Below are 23,451 nucleotides of genomic sequence, written 5' to 3' on the forward strand. Positions count from 1 at the left end.
GCAATCAGATTAAAAAGAAAGCAATTTAAGATATCAACAACAGCAGTTCTAACATCATCCCCGAGTGGTAAGCATCAGATAAATTGCTTTGGATTCAATCTAGGTCCATAAGTTATCATCCCCACCCCCAAAGTAAAAAACTGTTAAACCTTTGAGACACGTGTACTGTTCCTCCACACTTGTGCTCAGAACCAGGCAGTTTGCAGTCTCACAAGGAGTCCAAAAGAGAAGTGTTTTGGAGACAAAATTCAAACTTCACTGAAGCTCTAAGCAGATAGTTTTAATGCAGCATTTTTCAAGTACTGTTCTGGCTTGAAAAGCAAGGATATTAGTTCTTTTTACTCTTATCTGCTACTTATGTGCATTTGTTTGTTATCTTTCTGCTTACTTTACTGACCAAACTACTTCTGCAAGCCAGCACAGCTGAGAGTGAGAGCTGGCTTCTGAATGACCAGATTAGTCAAACAGAGTTCCAGCTGCAGAATTTCTAATTCTTGGCAAAGCACAAGCCAGTGTGACTTTCAGATTCTTACTGGGATTCTAAGATCTTTGTCTTATTATTCTCTGTTTGTACAACCCTTAGCACCCCGAGATCCTGCTTGTAACAATAATATAAATAATAATATAATGAATTTGTAGATTTAACATCTGAGGAAAACACATTTCCTTGGGAATTAATCATATCTGTCAGTCTTCCACTTCCACCTTGTGTTTTATGTAAAGCTGCTTTTGACAGAAGAACTGCATGGTGGGAAAAAGCAGTTGATTAGCATAGTGTATTATAACTGTCAGATTTTTCTTAAATCGGGTATTTCAAGCAGGCTGTTAGACATACTTTTGAAATATATTTCTCAGTCAGCCCCTCGAAGTTAGTTACATGAAACGTGACTTGCTAAATTAAAATACAGTGATAAAAATGTGAGAACTACAAAAACTTCACACCAAGCTTTCCATTTAGGTGGAGTGTATTTTGCACTGCAAATAACTGTGCTTATGATACTGTATCCTTCATTCATTCACACTTTTACCTAGCAATGTACAGCAGGTGTCAAGTAAGTGTGTTCCAATGGGATCTCCTGCAAAGGCCTGCTTTTTTTTTAAACTGGAAAATTTCTACTCAAAGGTAAACCCTAATAATGCTACTTTGCGCTTCATCACCTTTCATGTGAAGATACTTTATAGTTCACATGTTTATCTTCTCAGAGACCCTGCAAAGTGGCTATTGCTGCATTCTATAGACAGCGAAACTGAGGCACTGGAGGCTTAAGTATCATGTTAAGATCAAGCAAACAGTCTCTACAGTTATTGGGGCTCAAGCTGGGAACATATGCTCAGATCACAGATGTTCTGTCATTGGCAAAAGTAAAAGACTGTAATTCTCACTGGCATTTAAAGTAATGGCTACTTCAAAGGAATTCTCTTGCAAAATCTTCCTTCCTTTCAAATCACAGGCATCGCCAGAACAGGACAGCTTTACGGCCTGTCCATCATAGCTACAGTTTGACAAGAGAACAGCAGCAAAACGCTCAGTGGGTTACACCTCCTTCTAGTTAGTGCTTGTTAAAGATGTGAGCAAGCAGTTGACTATTCAACTACCCGATAAGCATAAACTTCCTCGAGTACTCAACTACTCGCTTCCCTCCTTGCTGCTTTCTGTATAAGAGGCAGCAAGAGGGGGAAAAACAGGAGCCAGTGCTGGAGGGAGCCAACTTAAAAAGCCGTTTCTCCCAGCACCCCTCCACAATGCCCCCTGCCCATTCCCCTCCCTCCTGCCTCTATTAGGGTATGTCTACACTACCACCCTAGTTCGAACTAGGCTGGTAATGTAGGCAACCGGAGTTGCAAATGAAGCCTGGGATTTGAATTTCCCGGGCTTCATTTGCAAGTTGCCGGGCGCCGCCATTTTTAAATGTCCGCTAGTTCGGACTCTGTGCCCGCGGCTACACGCAGCACGAAGTAGGTAGTTCGGATTAGGCTTCCTATTCCGAACTACCAGTAGACATACCCTTAGAGGGCAGCAGAGGGAGACTGCTGTGAAGCAGCCTCTGTTCACAGTGGGCTGAGGCTCACCTGGGGCAAAGGCTGTTCTAGCAGCAGCCCCTGCCCATGGGCAGCCCTGTCTGTCACGAACAGGGGCTGCTGGACTCAGCACAAGTCGGGACTGCGCAGTCTGGCTTATGCTGGTCCAGAATACTGCACCTCTGCATTTTAAATGTAGTAAGAGCCTGGCTGGCAGCTCTTACTACATTTAAAATGCAGAGCAGCAGCGCAGGTGGCTCCCGGAGTCTGCACAAGCCGGGGGTTGCTCAGTGCCGACTTGAGCTGGCTCCAGGAGCTACCCACACTGTGGCTCTGCAGAGCAGCCCTTATTGACTAATCGTGGAGTCGATACAAACTGAATCAACTAAACAATTAGCCAGATAACTGCAATTTAACATCCTTTGTGCTTGTTGCTAAGGGGTAAAATATTTTCAAGTAAGCATTCTGTAAGTACAAGAAACTCCTTCCTTAAGCCCTGAATGGCATGGCTGATCACCAGGCTGTTTAATTATAGTTACTCTGAACTAGGAATGTTAAAATGTATATTTGTGGAAAATGGTTACATGGGGGAGAGAGCAGCTGGATCCCTGTGTGTACCGGCTCCTGCCTGCCCGCAGCCCTCCTCCCGCAGGCAGCAGGATAGGGCAACAGGCGGCTCCTTGGGAGCCAGTGCATGTGGACAGCTGGCATTTAAGCCATCTCCCCACATGTACCGGAAGCCTGCATTTAACCATGAACACTTTCACATCCCTACTCTGAACTAAGTGCTTTGAGGAGCAGGATTTTTGGACAAAGGGTTTTGGATAAACTGAATTGTATTTTAAAGACAAAATCTTCGGAGGAGTCATACGTGGCAAGAGTTGACAAGAACACAAGAGCTGCCATACTGGGTCAGACTATGTCCCCTCTTGCCCAGTATTCTGTCTCCAATGGCAGTCCCCACGAGAGCTTCGGGAGAGTGAATAGAACACAGCAATTATGGAATAATTCACCCCTGCTTCTGGCAGTCACCTGTTTAGAATCAACAAAAGCACAGGGCTGCATTCCTGACCATCTTGGCCAGGGATCTCAGTCTCGTGGCCCATTTGCAGCCCGAGCAGTTCACATGACCTGCACATAGCTGTTGGCACATGAATCTCTGGGCCCCTGGGGAGGGTTTCCATACCCTTTGCCCAAGTCCAGTCCTTGCACCACCTACACCCACCCTGCCTCTTCCCACCCCTGCTCTGCCTTCTCCCTCTCAATCTTGCCCCTTCCCCCTGGGATTACTAGGAGGCTTAGGAGGGTGACAGCCGAGGTCAGTCTCTGCCCCACCATCCTGCACTCAGTGTGGCAGCAGGCGCTGCAGAGAAGCAGAGTAATGCAGCAGCCTCTGCTCTGTTTCCATTTCCCAGACCATCCCAGTTGTTCCGCTTCACTGCAACAGAGCAAGGGGATGTACGAGAGCCAGGAGACTTTCTGCTAGAGAGGGGTGCCTGCTGGCCCACTAGTGGGATCTGAGGACTAACTCTGGCCCTAAGGTAAATGGCTCTCCAGCTCATAAATACATGACACTGTCAGGAGGAGAGGGAGATGGACTATTCCATGCAGCTGCTGTTCCCATTATGTCCTGAAGGAAGAAAGCAGCGTGCAGGAAATTCTCTACAAGCCAGGGACCCAGCATCAGGCTGTTTCTCCCTCTGTTCCCTAGGCTCTAGGGAGTTGAGGGTACAGGTATCTGGGCTGTGCTGTGCCTCATACTTGTATCCTAAGGATATGGGAGCAATGTCTCAAACTGGAGGGGCAGACATTTCTCCCAAGATGTGCTCATCAGGCACAAGAGACATACCCAGACCGAGGTAACTAACAAAAGCATAACAAAGAAACAGGAACTGGGTTGTCACAGAAGTTTCTTTGACTACTCCTGAGGAAATATTTTTTGTTGCCTGTATTGTTACGACATACTTACTGACAGGTATTTTGAAATAAATTAATTACCAAAAATAATTGAAACTGGTGTGATTATTTTGACAACTGAAATATGCAGAATTTTAAAAAATTGTGTGCAGATTGTTTAATTTTTAGCACTGAATTCCTCTAGGAGTGCACACTGCTATACTGCTATGCAGATGACTTCCTAAGGCCAGGTCTACATGAAAGGGGAAGGTTACATTATGATACGCAACTCTAGCTATGTTAACAACTTAGCTGGAATCACTTTACCTTGATTCTAGTTTCCCCACTATGCCCAATAGCAGGAGGCCAACGGGAGCAAATAATTCTGTCAGCTTCCCTTACTCCATGCTGGAGCAGGAGTACTGGCCACTGATGGGGAAGCCGTTTAAGTTCAATTTAGTGGGTCTTTACTAAACCCACTTAATCAAACTCTGGAAGATTGATCACAGCAGCATCAATCTTCCCCAGAGTGAAAACATGGCCTTCAGTACACACTTATTCCAAATAACAATGGCCTTTTCAGTGTTTAGGTTACATCCCCTTGGAAGTAATGTTGGCAGGTTCCCTTGGATAGATGCACCCTTGAAACTTCAATCAAGTTCTGCAAAACAAAACCAAACGCTGCAGCTGTTACACATGTATAGCTCCCACTGACTCCAGTAGCAGTTATGCCCAAAAAGCTACAACTGCATTGAGTTCCACTGTGCCAAACTCAGACTTGTTTGTAAGCCTCAACTTTTATTTAACAAATCATGGTGAATAATAATCTGGTATTTCAATGTCAGCTGCTATAGTAATGGGGACAATACATGGAGCTCCTTTGCCACAGAGCATTTTACTTTCCTACTGTGAAATAAAACCTGGACCCAGAAAACACTCCATCCATGACAGGAATTGAGTTACTTGTAGGAAGGACTGTGTTACAGAGCTTCCCATCTCCACTTGCTCATCACGGTAGTAATAAAAACATTTCAATTTATGCAGGTGAATGCTGACACATGGAATAAAAATAGAGAAAAAAGTTCACACACTCTACTTTTAGCTAACATGCAGGTTCTAGCTTAAAGCATGGGCAGGCCACGTGCCTTTGTACTTACTGCTTTTCCAGGATAGGATATATGGCAAGGACTTGGGTGCTCTCATGCCTGCTGTTAGGTTACTCTTTTGCTCCATTACTACACTGGATCCAGAGCTGAAGGATCAAATAAAAATTATCCTGCACATGTGTACTTTTTAGCCAAATGCCTTTACCATATAATACCCAATTATTTTTCTAACCTTGAAGCAGACAGAGTATGTAAATTAATATAAACCTTCATGCAATCAGAAGAGTTACTGATCCTCTCAAAGTCTAGAGAAGAGTGTTAAATATGTTGATACCATCTACTTTTCAGCTAAAATCACCAGCTAATCAGTCACCCAAACAAGAAAGAAGCCAAAAGGTATCAAGAAAAAACTATGTTATAAATAGTGCACTGTTCTCAACTGTAAATAGTATCTCAGCACACATCCTATTGTAAATAACAGCATGGATTTGTCAAGAACAAGTTGTGAGAAACAAACCTAATTGCTTTCTTTGGAATGGTAAAATGCTGTGTCGATGGGAGGGAGGGAGAAGGAAAGTGGTAGATGTGGTGTACCTTGAGTTTATTAAGACTTTTGATACTGGCTCACATGACCGCCTAATAAAACAAACTAAGGAAATTACAGAAATGGAGCTGCTGTAAGGTGGGAAAATAACTGAAAAATCATTCCCAGAAAGTAGTTATCAGTGGTTCACAGTCAGCTGGAAGGGCATATCGAATGGGCTCCCACAGGTATCAATTCTGGGTCCAGCTCTATAAAATAACTTAAATGGTTTAGATAATGACAGTTTGCTGCATATGATACCCAATAGGGAGGGGTTGCAAGGCCTTGAAGGATAAGATTAAAATTCAAAATTTGATCTCAAGTAAAAAGGATGTATGACACTACACCCTACAGTAATAGTAATAGAATAATAATATGATGATATGATTAAAACATAATTATAACTTTTGTACAAAATAGATTACATAAGATGACATTAGAATTACTGAATATGATTTTCTTATTTGTCTGCCTGTATAAGTGGGCCTCATCCTCCCTGACTGAATTGACCTCATTATCACTAGCCTTACTCTTGATTGGTACTCTTTTCTTATGCCTGTATATTTATACCTGCCTCTGGAATTTCCATTACATGCATCTGACTAAGTGGGTCTTTGCCCACGAAAGCTTATGCTCCAATAAATCTGTTAGTCTATAAAATGTCACAGGACTCCTCGTCGCTTGTGTAATTTTTGTATCCAAAGTTATGAATATTGACTAGGGCTCTATTTCAAAGGGCTTTTACTCTGGTAAATGACCATGGTCAGCATTTTCAGGGATTTGAGGGATTATGGGCTACAACAATGAAGAAACCAAACAATGCTAATGGCTCATCAACAAAGACCATGGGCTTTGAAATAGCTTGGCCTTCCTGTGGACCTTTCAATCATCTTGCAAGTACTGGCTGCTATGACTACAAGGGCATGTGACCAGATCACATATATCTGGACTTCATTTTAGATACCTGTATTTTTCTACAAACTGGCCTGGGTTAGAAGAGTTTCTGCCATATGAAAAAATGATAGAAGGCAAGGTGTTGTTCATTTTCCCACAACTCAGAGAGAAGCTCCAAAACAAAAAGACTTGGAATCCCAAACTGCAAAGCAAATGCAGCTTTGAGAATCCGCAAGCTTGCTTGCCTCATCAGCCAGGGTAAGAATTCACTAATTCATATTCAATCTTCCAAGTATTTTAGGCTTTGATTGTGGTTTTATTTACTAGGTCAGGGGTCAGCAACCTTTCCAAAGTGGCGTGCCAAGATTTAACCCTCCTGTCCTGGGCCATGCCACTCTGCTGGGAAGGAGAGAGGAGTCCTCTCCACCGCTCACCCTGTGGACCACCTGGATCAATGCAAACCTCTCCGTGGACCACCAGGTGGTAATGGAAACTCACTGTTAATTACATAATTATGCCCAAGCCATTCAGCTAGTGCTGTAGCTGGTAAGAACAGTTTAATTTAAATTATGAGAAAATTAAAATGCTTAATCTGCTTAATGTTAGTTTATCAGACTTCATTTTAAATAATGTAAAATATTCTTCTATGTCAAACACAAAAGATTTCAACGTTTTCTTCATTATGGCAGTGGTAGGGGCAACCTTTTTTGGGTCAGAAACCACTGATCCACAGGAAAAAAAAATCAGTTGGGGACCACACAAGTGAGAAGCAAAAAAAAAAAAAAAAAACTCCTCCGTCAACCCTCACAGATGTAGTCCCCAACTGAGTGAGACACTTCACTCTTTTGGCACTCTAGCCCCACAGGGTGAGGGGAAGAGACAGGGAGGACTGAGCTTCCCATAGGCCAGATTTACTTTTCTGGGGGTCAAGAGATAGTGGATTTTGTAGACCCCCTTAGGCTCTGGGGTGGAAACAAAAGTGAAGGGTTCAATGTGTGGGACAGTGATGCCAGTGAGTGGGATAGGGATGCAGGATAGAATCCTAGAACTGGAAGGGATCTTGAGAGGTCATTGAGTCTAGTCTCCTGCCCTCACAGCAGGACCAAGCACCGTCTAGATCACCTCTGATAGATGCCTATCCAACCTGCTCTTAAATATCTCCACTGATGGATTCCACAACCTCCTAGGCAATTTATTCCAGTGTTTAACCACCCTGACAGTTAGGAAGTTTTTCTTAATGTCCAGCCTAAACTATCCTTGCTGCAATTTAAGCCCATTGCTTCTAGTCCTTTCATCAGAGGCCAATGAAAACATTTTTCTCCCTCCTCCTTGTAACACCCTTTCAGATACTTGAAAACGGCTCTCATGTCCCCTCTTTTCTAAACTAAACATGCCCAATTCTTTCAATCTTCCCTCAAAGGTCATGTTTTCTAGAACTTCAATCATTGTTGTTGCTTTTCTCCGGACCTTCTCCAATTTCTCCACATCTTCCTTGAAATGTGGTGCCCAGAATTGGACACAATACTTCAACTGAGGCCTAATCAGCACATAGTAGAGGGAAAGAAATGCAATTAGGAATTTCAAACTGAGAAAGGGGTTTTCTCGCTCTCTTTTTGTTTTTAGATCAGAGCAGTTTTTCTCCAGGTACCAAGGGAGTCAGGCTCTCCCAGGAATGTGACTCCTTGAAATGTGTAAGTAGGGAAAAGTTTAGATAGTCTGTCAGGTTAATTGTTTTACTTGTTTGGGGGGTTGGAAATCATGTCTGAGCTGGTTGTTTTTCTCTTGTAACTAAGGATTAAGACCCAGGTATTTCCCCGAGTCTATTTTACTCCATGGCTTTTAACACCCAGTCATTTACTATACTTGCAACAGTAGTTTTGTTTTGATAATAAACACATGGGGTATTTTTGTTTTGATTAACCAGTATTGGTTGATTGTTGTGTCCTTAAACCTACATGCCTAAGGGTATGTCTACACTTGCACCCTAGTTCGAACTAGGGATGCAAATGCAGGCATTCAAAATAGTCAATGTAGCCAAGAAGGCTAATAGCATATTAGGGTGCATTAGGAGGAGAATTGCCAGCTGATCTAGAGAAGTGATTTATACTCCTTTATTTGGCACTAGTGAGGCCACATCTGGAATACTGCACCCAATTCTGGGCCTCCCACTACAGAAAGGATGTGAACACATTGGAGAGGGTCCAGTGGAGGGCAACCAAAATAATTAGGGGTTGGAGCACTTGACTTACGAGGAGAGGCTGAGAGATTTGAGCTTATTTAGTCTGCAGAAGAAGAGAAGAGTGAGGGGGGTGTTGATAGCAGCCTTCAACTTCCTGAAGGGAGGTTCCAAAGAGGATGGAGAGAGGCTGTTCTCAGAGGTGACAGATGGTAGAACAAGGAGCAATGGTCTCAAGTTACAGTGGGGGAGGTCTAGGTTGGATATCAGGAAAAACTATTATTTCACTAAGGCTGTGTCCAGACTCAGGGGTTTTTTCGGGAAAAGTAGCCTTTTTCCGAAAAAACTTCCCCTGCGTCCAGACTCAAGCCGCGTTCTTTCGAAATTAAATCGAAAGAACGCGGCTTTTCTTTCGATGGCGGTAAACCTCATTTCACGAGGAAGAACGCCTTCTTTCGAAAGTTCCTCTTTCGAAAGAAGGCGTTCTTCAATGTAAATAGGGCTTCTTCGAAAGAGAGCATCCAGACTCACTGGATGCTTTCTTTCGAAAAAGCAAGCCGCTTTTTCGAAAGTTCAACGTGCAGTCTAGACGCTCTCTTTCGAAAGAGGCTCTTTTGCAGTCTAGACATAGCCTAGGAGGGTGGTGAAGCACTGGAATGGGTTACCTACGGAAGTGGTGGAATCTCCATCCCTAGAGGTTTTTAAGTTTCGGCATGACAAAGCCCTGGAAGGGATGATTTAGTTGGGGTTGGTCCTGCTTTGGGTAAGGGGCTGGATTTGATGACCTCCTGTGGTCTCTTCCAGCTCTGTGATTCTAAGATAGGACACGAAACAATGGACTTAAACTGCAGAAAGGGAGATTTAGGTTAGCCGTTAGGAATGACTTCCTGTCAGTGTAGTTAAGATCTGGAATAAATTGTCTGTGGAGGCTGTAGAATCTCAGAGATTTTAAGAACTTGTTAGACAAACACCTCTCAGAGATGGGAGTGATAATACTTGGTCCTGCCATGAGTGCAGGCGATTGGACTTGGTACCTTTAGAGGTCATCTTTCAGTGATTCTCTGTCACTGTTACAGGCTGTGTAAGGTCATATGCTGATGACCTCTGATTAGATAGAGGAGGCATAGTAAAATGACTTAGTCAGGAGGTGAGAAGAGAGATAATGCCCAGACACACTATGCTTCATTTTCCAAACCTGCATTTTGATTGCTCTTCACAAACAATAAAATGATTATTTCTGACTACAAGTTTTAACTGCCTCAAAAATTTCCCACCTGTTAGAAGTTATTTGCAGCAGGTCATGAAGTTACTTGAAGGAGGTCAGCTGTCAGAAGTTAGGCAATTTAGGCTTTAAGAGCTGGCATCAACCTTCACTTCTATCAAACTCAGCATAACAGTTTAGTGGTTAATACCACCCCAAGAAATATATAACCAGTTGGGGTTGAATTCAGGACCATCACTACTCCTCTAGTTCTACTATAGTACCATTATACGGTAACAAGAGTAGGTTCTTATACGCTTTTATACAGCCTTACCATTAAAAGGAGACAGGAAACACTGACAGAGTCAGAGGAATGTTGATCCATTCCAGTGGGAACTACCCACCCAGTCACACCAAAACCAGGTTTCATATAGTAAATTGCCTCTTGCCCTAATGGGCAATGAGAATTAGAAGTAGTCTGAAAGCACATTTTCTATGGAAAGCAATGTCACAAGGAATACACCTTTTGGTACCTGCTTGTGCTACTACGAAACGTTCCCCAAATGAATGTAGAATTTGATTGCTCCTGTAGATCTGCCAAAGGAAACAGACATCATTGTGGCTCAGTCCTAAGTAACTTTTGCAAGCGTCGTAGCAACAGAAAATGAGAAATATGACAAGGATGTTGCTAGGTTTACAAAACCAAATGAGAATTGAGCTAAGGCTTGGCATAAGTGACAGCAAAGCAGACATTTAATTGAGAAATATGAAGTGTAAAGGTTATAATCAATTTCCATTTTCATCAAAGCACAGATGGTGCAACAGACCACATGGGAAACAACAGATGTTTTGTGGAGAAGAGTAGGCATATGGAAGAGCCCATGAAGCAGGAGAATTTGATTTGGTCAGGGACAGTATAATTGGGTATCCCAAAACATGAAGAAGGGTCTATAGAACCTCTCTCTCTCTCCTAGTCCATGTAAATTCTTGGGGGGAGGGGGGGGGGGAAGAGAAGACAATAGTATGGGCTCACAGCCACTGTGACAATCTACTTTCTTACCTTTATCCCAGTCTTCGTCACATGGGGGCGGCTGCCACGTGCTGACAATGTTCATCTTCTCTCTGTGGCAGTTATTTGACTGACTCACTTAAAACAAAGAAGATTCTTAGTGAGAAAATCTTTTTTTGGATCAAATAAAATCCTTTATAGGGGCATTTATCATTTTTGACCTAACTGTAAAATAGCTCCAGGCTTTGGAGAGGAATAGCATACACTGGAAATTGATCAAGTACTTGCCTAGTCTTAAGAGCAAAACTCTTAGATCTTCACTCTTAAGGCCAGAAATGGACAATATGAAGGTAACAAGGGGCCACAAAATCCATGAGAACTCTTTGGCAAGCCATACCCTAAAAGGCTGTATTGCATCACTCAAATGTTTGCTACAACACAGAACATTTCGCAGGCCACAAACTGATCTGGCAGGGTGGATATGACCTCTAGTTGCCAATCCCAGGGATTTTTCAGTATGGTCGTGCTCTAAGCCCTGTCTACATTAAAATACACATCATTACTAGTTTCAGCACAAGTTTACTTTTGCCAGTGAACAGTTTGTTTTCCAGTGCTGTAATAGTCACACAGACATCACTGGGGTGAGAAGAACTTGAACATGACCCACATAACCAAGTGATTTAAGTGCTGGGGTGACAGACCCACCTCTTTCACGGCCATTATTTTTCCTCTATAAGCCACCCAGATTCCCAAATAGATCTTGTTTCAATACACAGTTTACGGCACAATGTACAGTTTTCTTTTTAATGCTAAAATCTCTAGCAGATAACACATGCAATGCAAGCAAGAATTTGCATGGATACAGAGTGAATGAAATACAAATCTCCAAGGGCTCCAGCTGCTTCTGTATTACACAGCACTATGGTTAAAGGGTTGCTTAAGCAATAATAGAATATTAAGGCATCTTAGACATTAACAGCAAAAGTTAGAATTCTGCTAGCCCAAGAGTTCAAGAAGCGAGTTTAGAGTAAAGGAATCTAATATTTTCTCACCAATGTCTTGCTCAATGCAGCTTTTGTCATCACAGCTTGATATATGATGGCTGATCTCAGCTTTTGGAACCTGATGGCGGGCATTAAAGGGGCACGTAGCTAGTTGCTTTGCAATTTCAGGGTGGTTCTAGAGAAATTGAAAAGTACATGCTATACTCATTGAATGCACCATAACCATTGTGTTTTCTAGTCATTAGTAAAGGGTTTGTACAATTTGCACCCTGAAATTAGTTTTTGAAAAAAATTAAAACAAGGAAAAACAAAATGCAGCTTAGATGCTGAGCACAAATGCAGTGGGGAAACAGCAAAGCATATGCATTTTTTATGACATAGCTTATGTTTGTTTTTAAATTCAGTATAATGTATCTGACTGAAGAGCAGCCTCAGTACAAATGCAGTGGAACTGTTGCAATGTCATCACTGACATGGTTCAATGCACAGATGAAATTGCTCTCAAAACTCTACATGGGGAATAAGTGCTCTGAAACCCTAAATAATTCAGCCACTTTTTTTAAATTAAGAAAGCAACATACTAGAGAACTAGCCCCTGCATGCACTAGAGCTTAAGTCTTTGCAGTTAATTTAACCTTTCTGAAACAAGATGGAATTTACTCAAAGTTCCACCTGAGGCCACATTTATATTAGGAGCACTTTGGGAGTATAGGTAGACTAGTGTGGATGCAGCAGAGTACTACTATTCCCACTGAATTAAAGACCCTTGCTCTTTCCTAAGGATAAAGTTGACAGAGAAAGAACACATACTGCTCAAGCCAGCTCTGCATGGCTTTTGTATTGCTACAACTATGTTGCCTCGGGGTGTGATTCTTAGCCAATAGTTATACTCAGGGCTCAACAAATCACTGAATCTACTCACCCGTGGCAAGTAGATTTCAGCCGGTCGCCCTGTTCACGAGCAGAATGCGCATGAGCAATGTGGGTCTTGCGCATGCACAGTGTGGGGCTGGCGAGTAGGTTTCGCCGCCATTTGTCAAGCCCTGGTCATACTGATACAACATCTTAACATGTGGGTGCAGTTATACTAATATACATTTGGTGATACCAGTAAACTAGAACACAGTAGTACTGGAGAGATTAAAATAAGAGACTAGATTGAGAGGACAAAAGAAAGGAGCAGCTTCTCCTGTTAAATATATTTAATTCTAGCCCAAGGCAGAAGACTGAAGAGAAAGTTTCAGCTAGATATATACTTAATATAAGATGGCTTAGCAGCTGCATTGCAAAATAAAGAATTAACTATAACACCAGATTGCTTTTGCTTTGGCCAGCCAGAAGGCATCCATGTATTCCCTGCATGGCCTGAAGTGTGACAAATATCCTGGTCCAATGAATGAACTGTTGCAAGAACATAAGATCCTATCACTGAGTTTTCTGAAGAACCTGTATCACCTTTCTTCACGGCAAATGCACTGATCTGAAGTGCATTACTAAAGATGAACTGAATGCTTTTACTATGTGGTAAATGGATGACACATACAAATATGAAACAAAGATAGGTGTTTCCAGCTTAAGTGCAAATGAATACATGCCTTCCACCAAAAGGCAACAGCATACTAAACTCATCACACATTAGCATTCACAAAAATATCACTTCTCAAATGCATTAGATACCTTAACATCCCATCCTACCTTCCTGCACTTTATAAGATGATAGGGAAACCGACAAGCCCTGATTTGATGATAGTTATCATATGGACATTGTATTAGCTTTTCTGGATCCAAAGCATCAACTGGCAAAGGAAAAAAGAAAGACAAAAGAAAACAGTCTATAAAACAAGAATTAAGAACATCAACACAATTAACAAGTGTGGAGACACATTAAACACAGAAACTGTCCTCTAATGGGGTTAAGCCTTTAATTTTTAATAGACTACACGAAAGTTAAAAACTGCTTAGTTCGTACTCACTGTGTGTACCCAACCAAATTCACTTTGTATTTTTGGTGAGTGGAATATTCAATTTAAAATTTGGAAATTGTAGTTAGTAGTGCAGAAAGTGGCCAGTACATATTGAGTACAGAACAGTGAGCTGGAAAGAAACACATTACTACAAAAACCCTTGAACTTATCAAATGAGCTAGTTAACTTTTTTTAAAATTTAATCCAGGTAAACGAAAGCAGAATTGCAATATTTTTCCCAACCACCTAACAGGGAAAGTAGGTGTGAGAGAGGTCAGATGATAGTGATATGCTAAGGGCTGGCAGAAGCATAGCATTCTGAAGTAAATCTTTTGCATTTATGTTCATGCCCAAAGGCCATCTCTGTTGAAGTAAGAAAAATCAAACAAGTCTGGGATGCAATTTGCACTATAGTGCACTTGGTCCTGTACAGTGCAGAGATTGGCAGGTGCTTAGGAGCCCAAACACAGGTATTTTTAAAATGTTCCTTCCTGGTCCACATGACAACTCAGAGAGCCACAGGCCACCTTAATTACTTAAAAGTTACACAGAAGAGACAAGGTAGGTGAGGACCAACTTCTGGTGGCAAGAGAGACAATCTTTCATAAGAATACACAGGTATCTAAAAGGGTGTCATAAGGAGGAGGGAGAAAACTTGTTCATCTTGGCCTCTAAGGATAGAACAAGAAGCAATGGGTTTAAACTGCAGCAAGGGAGGTTTAGGTTGGACATGAGGAAAAAGTTCCTGACTGTCAGGGTAGTTAAACACTGGAATAAATTGACCAGGGAGGTTGTGGAATCCCTATCTCTGGAGATATTTAAGAGTAGGTTAGATAAATGTCTATCAGGGATGGTCTAGACAGTATTTGGTCCTGCCATGGGGGCAGGGGACTGGACTCGATGACCTCTCGAGGTCCCTTCCAGTCCTAGTATTCTATGATTCTTCTCCAGGATTCAGTTTGTGTTCATGAAGCAGCTTTCTTATCACAAAGATGTCTCCCCTCACATATCCCATGCTATTTACCCATCTCATACCGTACACAGAGTAGACCCGTGGCACCTTAGACACTAACAAAAAATATATACAGTATCATGAGCTTTCACGGGCTTAAATGCACTCTTCAAATAAGCTTGAGTGGAGGAAAAAAAGGGGGGGGTAACAGTGGACAGAGAGCATGCACCAAACGAACATGGGACAATGGACTGTGGAAGATTTTCTAGAGAACTGGAAGTAAAGGGGATGGGCCAGATTGATTATATACATGTTTCAACCTTTTTGATACCAGGGTCCAGCTTGCTGCCTTCCTAAACAGTACCAGGCAGATCTCAAGTACAGACCATTGAGAAACACTGACATGGGTAATTACAACAAGTGTCTACTACTTCTGACTGTGGGAATTTTGTGCAACAGCACAAAAGATGGAGGAGAAACAACTGGATGTGATGGAGAGGTGGGGGTTGGGGTGGGGGCTGCTGGAACCTGGTCAGTTCCTTGGTTTGAGACTTGGGGTAGAGCCCAGAGCTCTGGGCTGTCCCAAGCCAGACTTTGCTATAACTTCCTGCCCTGCTTTCTATACTAACATCTGGTCTATGCTGTATTCCAGATGACTAAACCCTTCTGGTTTACACTGCTGGCTGAGAGTCACTCCTGACTACAGAAGTTGAAGGTTCACAGCCTTCTCTTATCAACTAATCGTGTAGCTGATGGAAATTCCATTGACTACTTGACTAGCTAATTAACTGTAACTTAACATCCCTATTAGAGACTAACAAAAGAGAGAGAAAATCATGGGCAAAACCCACTTCTTCAGATGAGATGATCAGATGGTCAAATTGCGCCAGGCTCAGGACCTAACCCCGCTGCAGCTCTGCAGCAGTTTAAATGTACTAAGAGCTGGATTGCCTGCGTACCTAACTCCCTCTACATTTAAATTGAAGAGCCACAGCGGGGGTACCTCTCAGGCCTGGTGCAAGCCAGGAATGAGCACCTTCTCTTATCGACTAGTTGTGTAGTTAATAAAAATTCTGTCAACTACACGATAAGCCAATTACCTGCCTCTTAACATCCTTAATGTCTACCAGAACACTTGAATCCTACAGAGGAAAGTTACTTCCCTAGAAGCCACTCCATCTGTAAAGAGTCCAGAGGGATAGCCATGTTAAGTCTGTAACGTTAAAAGCAACTTTAAAAAGAAGACTTAGAGACTAACAAAAATATATGTACAGTATCATGAGCTTTCATGGGCAAAACCCACTTCTTCAGATGAGAGGATCAGATGGACAAAGCCAAATATTTTCAATGATAGCTTTCTCACTATCTTTGCAATAGCCATGAATAAAATCATAGAACTGCAGAATTGGAAGAAACCTTGACATATCAGCCCCCTGCATGAATGTTACAAGCCAGTAAAGAAACTTACCATAGTTGTTTTCTAAATCTATATTACTGGAGCTGAAGGAACGCGGATTCAAGGTTTGTTGGAGAACCCTATGAGCCAGTCTGTGAGCGTCTCTCTCCTCCTTAAAATATCTACCCTATAGATCAAAAACAGGGAGATTCACAGATTTCTAAAGCCAGAAGAGAATTATAATAATCTAGGAGTGGTTTTCAATCTGTAATCCATGGACTGTGGGGGTCAGACTTTGTCTAAGATTTTCAAAGGGGTCCCATACCTACATTCAAAATTTGTTAGGCATCCACAAATGAAAAGAGGTTGAAAACCATTTTTCTAGGCTGAGCTTCTCTAAAATACAAGCCACAGGACTTCACTGAATTAATTCCTGTTTGACCTAAAGCAGATCTTTTAGAAAGATATCCAATTTTTATTTAAAAATGTGATAATCAACGACAACAGTTGGTCATTTTTCCAATGGTTAATTACTCTGTTAAAAATAAGCCTAATTGCCAACTTTGCAGTTTTTTAGCTTCAACTTCCAGGAAATTACATTCTTTTGCTCGAGAAAAGATGTTAAAATGCACAGATTTTCATCTGAAGCATCCTCTTTGCCCAATATAGTTAACAAGGTTAAAAGAACCAGTTTTCAAGAAAACCGAGCCATGTATTTTGGGAGCTCCGGTATCTTTTTTTATATGCCCTTTAGTGTTCCATCCTAAGGCCCCTCAACCTGCCTGACTGGTCAACACTTTTACGCCTACCTTGTGGCTCATGATCTCTTCGAAGAACTTTGTCCCTGATGCTTCGGTTAAAAAAGAAAAAAAAAAAAGCAGTTAGTCTCTCCTGTATTCACTGAAATTCATACAATGTGAATGCAACAGTCATTTAAAAATTCCTTCCCCACAAGATAAATTGTAAATCTAAATAAGAGGTATTTTAAAAGACTGCACAGTCTAGACAAATCCCAGATTGTTGCCCACCAGAAAATATGGCTGTTGCTTTTACAAAGAACCAAAATTATATGCCCTATAAAACTGGAGCTCATGAATCTAGTGTCAGTTACATATCCCTCACTCAAATGTGAGCTACAGATCTGACTAGCGCCAGTAACTTTAAGGTGCCTCTGACAAACTGGAATGGTGTGACTTAGGACACTTTAGAGACTTCTAGTATGTCCTAAACCACATGACCCAGTCCACATGACACTAAGGGTGCATGAGCATGGGTGGTGAGTGAACCTAAGGGCTGAGGGAAGCAAGTCCCCAACAGTGTTTCCTGGAAGCTGAGGCTTGGGTAGACACCCAGAAGAGATTCAGATTTTTCCAGCTGATTAGCAGAACGCCACAGCCAGCAGCATGTGTTTCTACTGGCGGTGCACATCCACTCGTGCCTTGGTGCACATAATATTCATTCTGCACACGGATGGAAATAAATGAACACTGGTCTCCCACCCTCTCCTTCTGTCCAAGACCCCACCATTGCCACCCAGGGCCCCATGGGAGCCAAGCCTCTCCTCTCCCTATAGGAGTAAGCCCTCCCCCCAGCAGGTGCTGCACAGCCCCAGACTCCCTCCCTACTTGAGCACTGGGACAGAGGGCAGTCAGCACACAGACCCAGTCTTCTTGGCTCCAAACCACAGGGAGGGAGGATGGGTGCCTCCTTGACAGCTGCAGCCTTCCCTGGAGCACAGCAGGGTGGGAAGTCCCTCCCTCCAGCCCCAGAGAGTGGGCAACACACAGCAAGTGGCTCTCCTTGGCCCCAGAGCACAGATAGCACCCAGTCCAAGCCTCTTCGGCCCTGGGAGGTCTGGTAGTGTGTCCCCAGCCTCTGCGGGGCTGAAGTCTGGGAAGCCCCAGAAGACTGGAAGAGCCATGCTGAATGAGGGTGGGACTGGGGGCAGAGTGTGGGTGGGGCCAATTGGGTAGCTTGGGAGGGCATTTGCCTTCCCTTGCCTCTTATACCAGCTGCCCATGGGCATAGAGCAGTCTAAGAATACTTGGAGAGAACAGACATATCTATCCTCCTTTGGATTGACAACTTTCTAATGGCATAAAACCAAACACCTTTGTCCTGCCCTTTTCCCCAAGGCCTGGCACATCCCCACCCCACTCCATCCTCTTTCCACCTCCCTCAGACTGGAGCAGGGACATCAACAGGAGGTTGGTTTCAGGGAGTTCAGAAGGCAGAAGGGCGTGCAGCCAGAGGTGAGGAATTTGAGATGCAGGAGGGAACTCAGAGCAGGGGCAAAGGGTTAACATGCCGGGGACGAGGCACAGGTAGCAGCTCAGGGCTGGGGTTTGGGGGCTGAAAGCTCCAGCTGGGTGCAGGCTCAGTGATGAGGAGGCTTGGGTGGGGTGCAGAAGGCAGCCAAGGACTCTGAACTGTGGGGCAGGGTGCCAACCCATTTCAGATTTCGTGGGGGAGGGGCAACCTGTGTATGCCCTGATTGGGGGAGGGGGTAATAAGAGCTTGAGGGAGCCAGATGAGGACAGCAGCTTCAGCAGTCTTATTGAGCATGCTCAGTACAAGCAAACTGGAGAGAGGGAAGAACCAATTCCATTCGCCCTCCACCACCCCCATACATATCACCTCTTTCTAGGGCTACGTCCACACCGTGAGTTTTTGTGCAAAAACTCATGAAGCATCCACACTACAAGTGTGTTTTTGCGCAAGAAAAAGTACTATAGATTGTCAGAAGACAGGGCTTTTTGTGCAAGAGTTATTCCTCTATGAGGAATAAGCCTTTTTGCACAAGAGCTCTTGCACAATAAGGCATGTGTGGACCAACAAGAGAACTACGTCTACACTCGCAGCTTCTTGCACAAGTACAGCCGATCTTGCACAAGAATCCGCAGAGCGTCCACACTGCCCACCCACTCTTGCACAAGGAAATTTACAGTATGGTGTGGTAAGCGAGAGCTTCTTGCACAAGCGCTACACTTTATCAGGTGTAAGCCCTCTTGCACAGGAGCGCTTGCGGAAGAGGGCAGTGCGGACACTTGGCAGGGATTTCTTGTGCAAGAAACCCCTATGGTTAAAATGGCCATCAGAGCTTTCTTGTGCAGGAGAGCGTCCACACTGCCATGGATGCTCTTGAGCAAAAGCACAGATCACACATGGCAGTGTGGACGTTTTCTTGCACAAGAACCCTTGCGCAAAATGTTCTTACGCAAGAAGTCTGGGTGCGGGGGGGGGGGGCTGGAGCGGAGGGATGCGGGGGGGGGCTGTGTGGCGGGAAGGAGTCTGGGTGCGGGGGGGCTGGAGCGGAGGGATGCGGGGGGGGCTGGAGCGGAGGGAAGGAGTCTGGGTGCGGGGAGGCTGGAGCGGAGGGATGCGGGGGGGGCTGGAGCGGAGGGAAGGAGTCTGGGTGCGGGGAGGCTGGAGCGAAGGGATGGGGGGGGCTGGGTGGCGGGAAGGAGTCTGGGTGCGGGGGGGCTGGAGAGGAGGGATGCGGGGGGGGCTGGGTGGCGGGAAGGAGTCTGGGTGCGGGGGGGCTGGAGCGGAGGGATGCGGGGGGGGCTGGGTGGCGGGAAGGAGTCTGGGTGCGGGGGGGCTGGAGCGGATGGATGCGGGGGGGGCTGGGTGGCGGGAAGGAGTCTGGGTGCGGGGGGGCTGGAGCGGAGGGATGCGGGGGGAGGCTGGGTGGCGGGAAGGAGTTTGGGTGCGGGGAGGCTGGAGCGGAGGGATGCGGGGGGGGCTGGGTGGCGGGAAGGAGTCTGGGTGCGGGGGGGCTGGAGCGGAGGGATGCGGGGGGGGGCTGGGTGGCGGGAAGGAGTTTGGGTGCGGGGGGAGGCTGGAGCAGAGGGAAGGAGTCTGGGTGCGGGGGGGGGCTGGAGCGGAAGGATGCGGGGGGGCTGGGTGGCGGGAAGGAGTCTGGGTGCGGGGGGGCTGGAGCGGAGGGCTGCGGGGGGGGCTGGGTGGCGGGAAGGAGTCTGGGTGCGGGGGGGCTGGAGCGGAGGGATGCGGGGGGGGGCTGGGGGGCGGGAAGGAGTCTGGGTGCGGGGGGGCTGGAGCGGAGGGATGCGGGGGGGCTGGGTGGCGCGAAGGAGTCTGGGTGCGGGGGGGCTGGAGCGGAGGGATGCGGGGGGGCTGGGTGGCGGGAAGGAGTCTGGGTGCGGGGGGGCTGGAGCGGAGGGATGCGGGGGGGGCTGGGTGGCGGGAAGGAGTCTGGGTGCGGGGGGGCTGGGTGGCGGGAAGGAGTCTGGGTGCGGGGGGGCTGGAGCGGAGGGATGCGGGGGGGGCTGAGTGGCGGGAAGGAGTCTGGGTGCGGGGGGGCTGGAGCGGAGGGATGCGGGGGGGGGCTGGGTGGCGGGAAGGAGTTTGGGTGCGGGGAGGCTGGAGCGGAGGGATGCGGGGGGGGGGCTGGGTGGCGGGAAGGAGTCTGGGTGCGGGGGGGCTGGAGCGGAGGGATGCGGGGGGGGGGGCTGGGTGGCGGGAAGGAGTTTGGGTGCGGGGGGGCTGGAGCAGAGGGAAGGAGTCTGGGTGCGGGGAGGCTGGAGCGGAGGGATGCGGGGGGGGCTGGGTGGCGGGAAGGAGTCCGGGTGCGGGGGGGGCTGGAGCGGAGGGATGCGGGGGGGGGCTGGGGGGCGGGAAGGAGTCTGGGTGCGGGGGGGCTGGAGCGGAGGGATGCGGGGGGGGCTGGGTGGCGGGAAGGAGTCTGGGTGCGGGGGGGGCTGGAGCGGAGGGATGCGGGGGGGGCTGGGTGGCGGGAAGGAGTCTGGGTGCGGGGGGGCTGGAGCGGAGGGCTGCGGGGGGGGCTGGGTGGCGGGAAGGAGTCTGGGTGCGGGGGGGCTGGAGCGGAGGGATGCGGGGGGGGCTGGGGGGCGGGAAGGAGTCTGGGTGCGGGGGGCTGGAGCGGAGGGATGCGGGGGGGGCTGGGGGGCGGGAAGGAGTCTGGGTGCGGAGGGGCTGGAGCGGAGGGATGCGGGGGGGGCTGGGGGGCGGGAAGGAGTCTGGGTGCGGGGGGGCTGGAGCGGAGGGATGCGGGGGGGGCTGGGGGGCGGGAAGGAGTCTGGGTGCGGGGGGGCTGGAGCGGAGGGATGCGGGGGGGCTGGGTGGCGGGAAGGAGTCTGGGTGCGGGGGGGCTGGAGCGGAGGGATGCGGGGGGGGCTGGGGGGCGGGAAGGAGTCTGGGTGCGGGGGGGCTGGAGCGGAGGGATGCGGGGGGGCTGGGTGGCGGGAAGGAGTCTGGGTGCGGGGGGGCTGGAGCGGAGGGCTGCGGGGGGGCTGGAGCGGAGGGAAGGAGTTTGGGTGCGGGGGGGGCTGGAGCAGAGGGAAGGAGTCTGGGTGCGGGGAGGCTGGAGCGGAGGGATGCGGGGGGGGCTGGGTGGCGGGAAGGAGTCTGGGTGCGGGGGGGGCTGGAGCGGAGGGATGCGGGGGGGGCTGGGGGGCGGGAAGGAGTCTGGGTGCGGGGGGGCTGGAGCGGAGGGATGCGGGGGGGGGCTGGGGGGCGGGAAGGAGTCTGGGTGCGGGGGGGGCTGGAGCGGAGGGATGCGGGGGGGCTGGGGGGCGGGAAGGAGTCTGGGTGCGGGGGGGCTGGAGCGGAGGGATGCGGGGGGGGCTGGAAGGAGTCTGGGTGCGGGGGGGCTGGAGCGGAGGGATGTGGGGGGGCTGGGGGGCGGGAAGGAGTCTGGGTGCGGGGGGGCTGGAGCAGAGGGATGCGGGGGGGCTGGGTGGCGGGAAGGAGTCTGGGTGCGGGGGGGCTGGAGCGGAGGGATGCGGGGGGGGCTGGGGGGCGGTTAGGAGTCTGGGTGCGGGGGGGCTGGAGCAGAGGGATGCGGGGGGGGCTGGGGGGCGGGAAGGAGTCTGGGTGCGGGGGGGGGCTGGAGCGGAGGGATGCGGGGGGGGCTGAGGGGCGGGAAGGAGTCTGGGTGCGGGGGGGCTGGAGCGGAGGGATGCGGGGGGGGGCTGGGGGACGGGAAGGAGTCTGGGTGCGGGGGGGCTGGAGCGGAGGGATGCGGGGGGGCTGGGGGGCGGTTAGGAGTCTGGGTGCGGGGGGGCTGGAGCAGAGGGATGCGGGGGGGGCTGGGGGGCAGGAAGGAGTCTGGGTGCGGGGGGGCTGGAGCAGAGGGATGCGGGGGGGCTGGGTGGCGGGAAGGAGTCTGGGTGCGGGGGGGCTGGAGCGGAGGGATGCGGGGGGGGCTGGGGGGCGGGAAGGAGTCTGGGTGCGGGGGGGGCTGGAGCAGAGGGATGCGGGGGGGCTGGGTGGCGGGAAGGAGTCTGGGTGCGGGGGGGCTGGAGCGGAGGGATGCGGGGGGGGCTGGGGGGCGGTTAGGAGTCTGGGTGCGGGGGGGCTGGAGCAGAGGGATGCGGGGGGGGCTGGGTGGCGGGAAGGAGTCTGGGTGCGGGGGGGCTGGAGCTGAGGGATGCGGGGGGGGGGGGGCGAGTGGCGCTGAGGTGGGACAGCGGGCGGGGCGCACCCCGTGTGGGGGGCGGGGGCACCGCGCCTCAGCCCGCCCGCCCGTGAAGCGCCGCGCGGCAGCCCGGGAAGGGCCTCGAGCCCGGGGCGCCCCCGCCGAGCGGGGCCCTGAGGAGGAAGCGCGGCTCCCGCCGTTACCCAGCAGGCCGTGCGCCGATCCAGCGCGTGCCCCTTGGCGCGAAGGCAGCTCCCTGTCCTCGAGCAGGCGCGGCGAAGCTCCGCCCCCGGGTGTGATCACAACGAGGCTCTTCTCCTCCCCGGAGCACCGCAACGAGGCTTCCCGAGTCACGCCTCCCAGGGCGGGGCCGCGAGGGCGGGGCCTGCCCTGCTCCCTCTGCACAGAGATTCGCGCGCGCCGGGCTTGTGCGCGCAGGGCATGCTGGGAGTAGAGGGGGCGGAGGGGGCAACTGGTGGGAGTACCCTAAGGCTGCAGGGTGGATGCTGACAGCAGTGCCGCAGTGCATGCTGGGACAGCAGCTGAGGGCAGGGGCAGTGCATGCTGGGAACATGGCTCAGGGAGGGAGTCATGGATGCTGGGGCAGCAGTTGAAGGGGAGGAGCAGTGCATGCTGGGAACAGGGCTGAGCATGGAGCAGTGCATGCTGGGAACATGGCTAAGTGTGGAGCAGTGCATGCTGGGAACATGGCTAAGCGTGGAGCAGTGCATGCTGGGACGGTTGAGAGTGCAGCCAAGCAGGGAGGGGTGTATGTTCACAAGCTATGGGGTGCCCTGCTTGGACTATGCTGCCTGGCCGGCTGGGCACTCCAGTACCAGCACATGCTTTTG

The 23,451-nt window shown here is 48.7% G+C and overlaps 1 protein-coding gene across 2 annotated transcripts in view; it reads right to left on the reverse strand.

Moving 5' to 3' along the window:
• LOC102449869 (gametocyte-specific factor 1-like) overlaps positions 1-22,936 on the reverse strand; it is a 28,011-nt gene extending 5,075 nt beyond the window's left edge. The window contains exons 1-8 of one of the 2 annotated variants that reach the window (XM_014577602.3): positions 22,804-22,936; positions 17,010-17,050; positions 16,273-16,387; positions 13,584-13,684; positions 11,937-12,063; positions 10,936-11,022; positions 10,409-10,469; positions 5,073-5,167 (exon numbers count right to left, since the gene is read on the reverse strand). In XM_014577602.3, coding sequence (XP_014433088.1) covers positions 5,073-5,167; positions 10,409-10,469; positions 10,936-11,022; positions 11,937-12,063; positions 13,584-13,684; positions 16,273-16,387; positions 17,010-17,021 — 598 coding nt within the window. In that variant the 5' untranslated portion in view covers positions 17,022-17,050; positions 22,804-22,936. Of the gene's footprint in view, positions 1-5,072; positions 5,168-10,408; positions 10,470-10,935; positions 11,023-11,936; positions 12,064-13,583; positions 13,685-16,272; positions 16,388-17,009; positions 17,051-22,666; positions 22,698-22,803 lie in introns of those variants that run through there. The other variant, XM_075902078.1, reaches the window with a different exon arrangement.
• Between the last annotated feature and the right edge of the window lie 515 nt (positions 22,937-23,451).

This window comes from Pelodiscus sinensis, chromosome 19 (genome assembly GCF_049634645.1).
Source record: "Pelodiscus sinensis isolate JC-2024 chromosome 19, ASM4963464v1, whole genome shotgun sequence".
In the NCBI taxonomy this organism is placed as follows: domain Eukaryota; kingdom Metazoa; phylum Chordata; order Testudines; family Trionychidae; genus Pelodiscus; species Pelodiscus sinensis.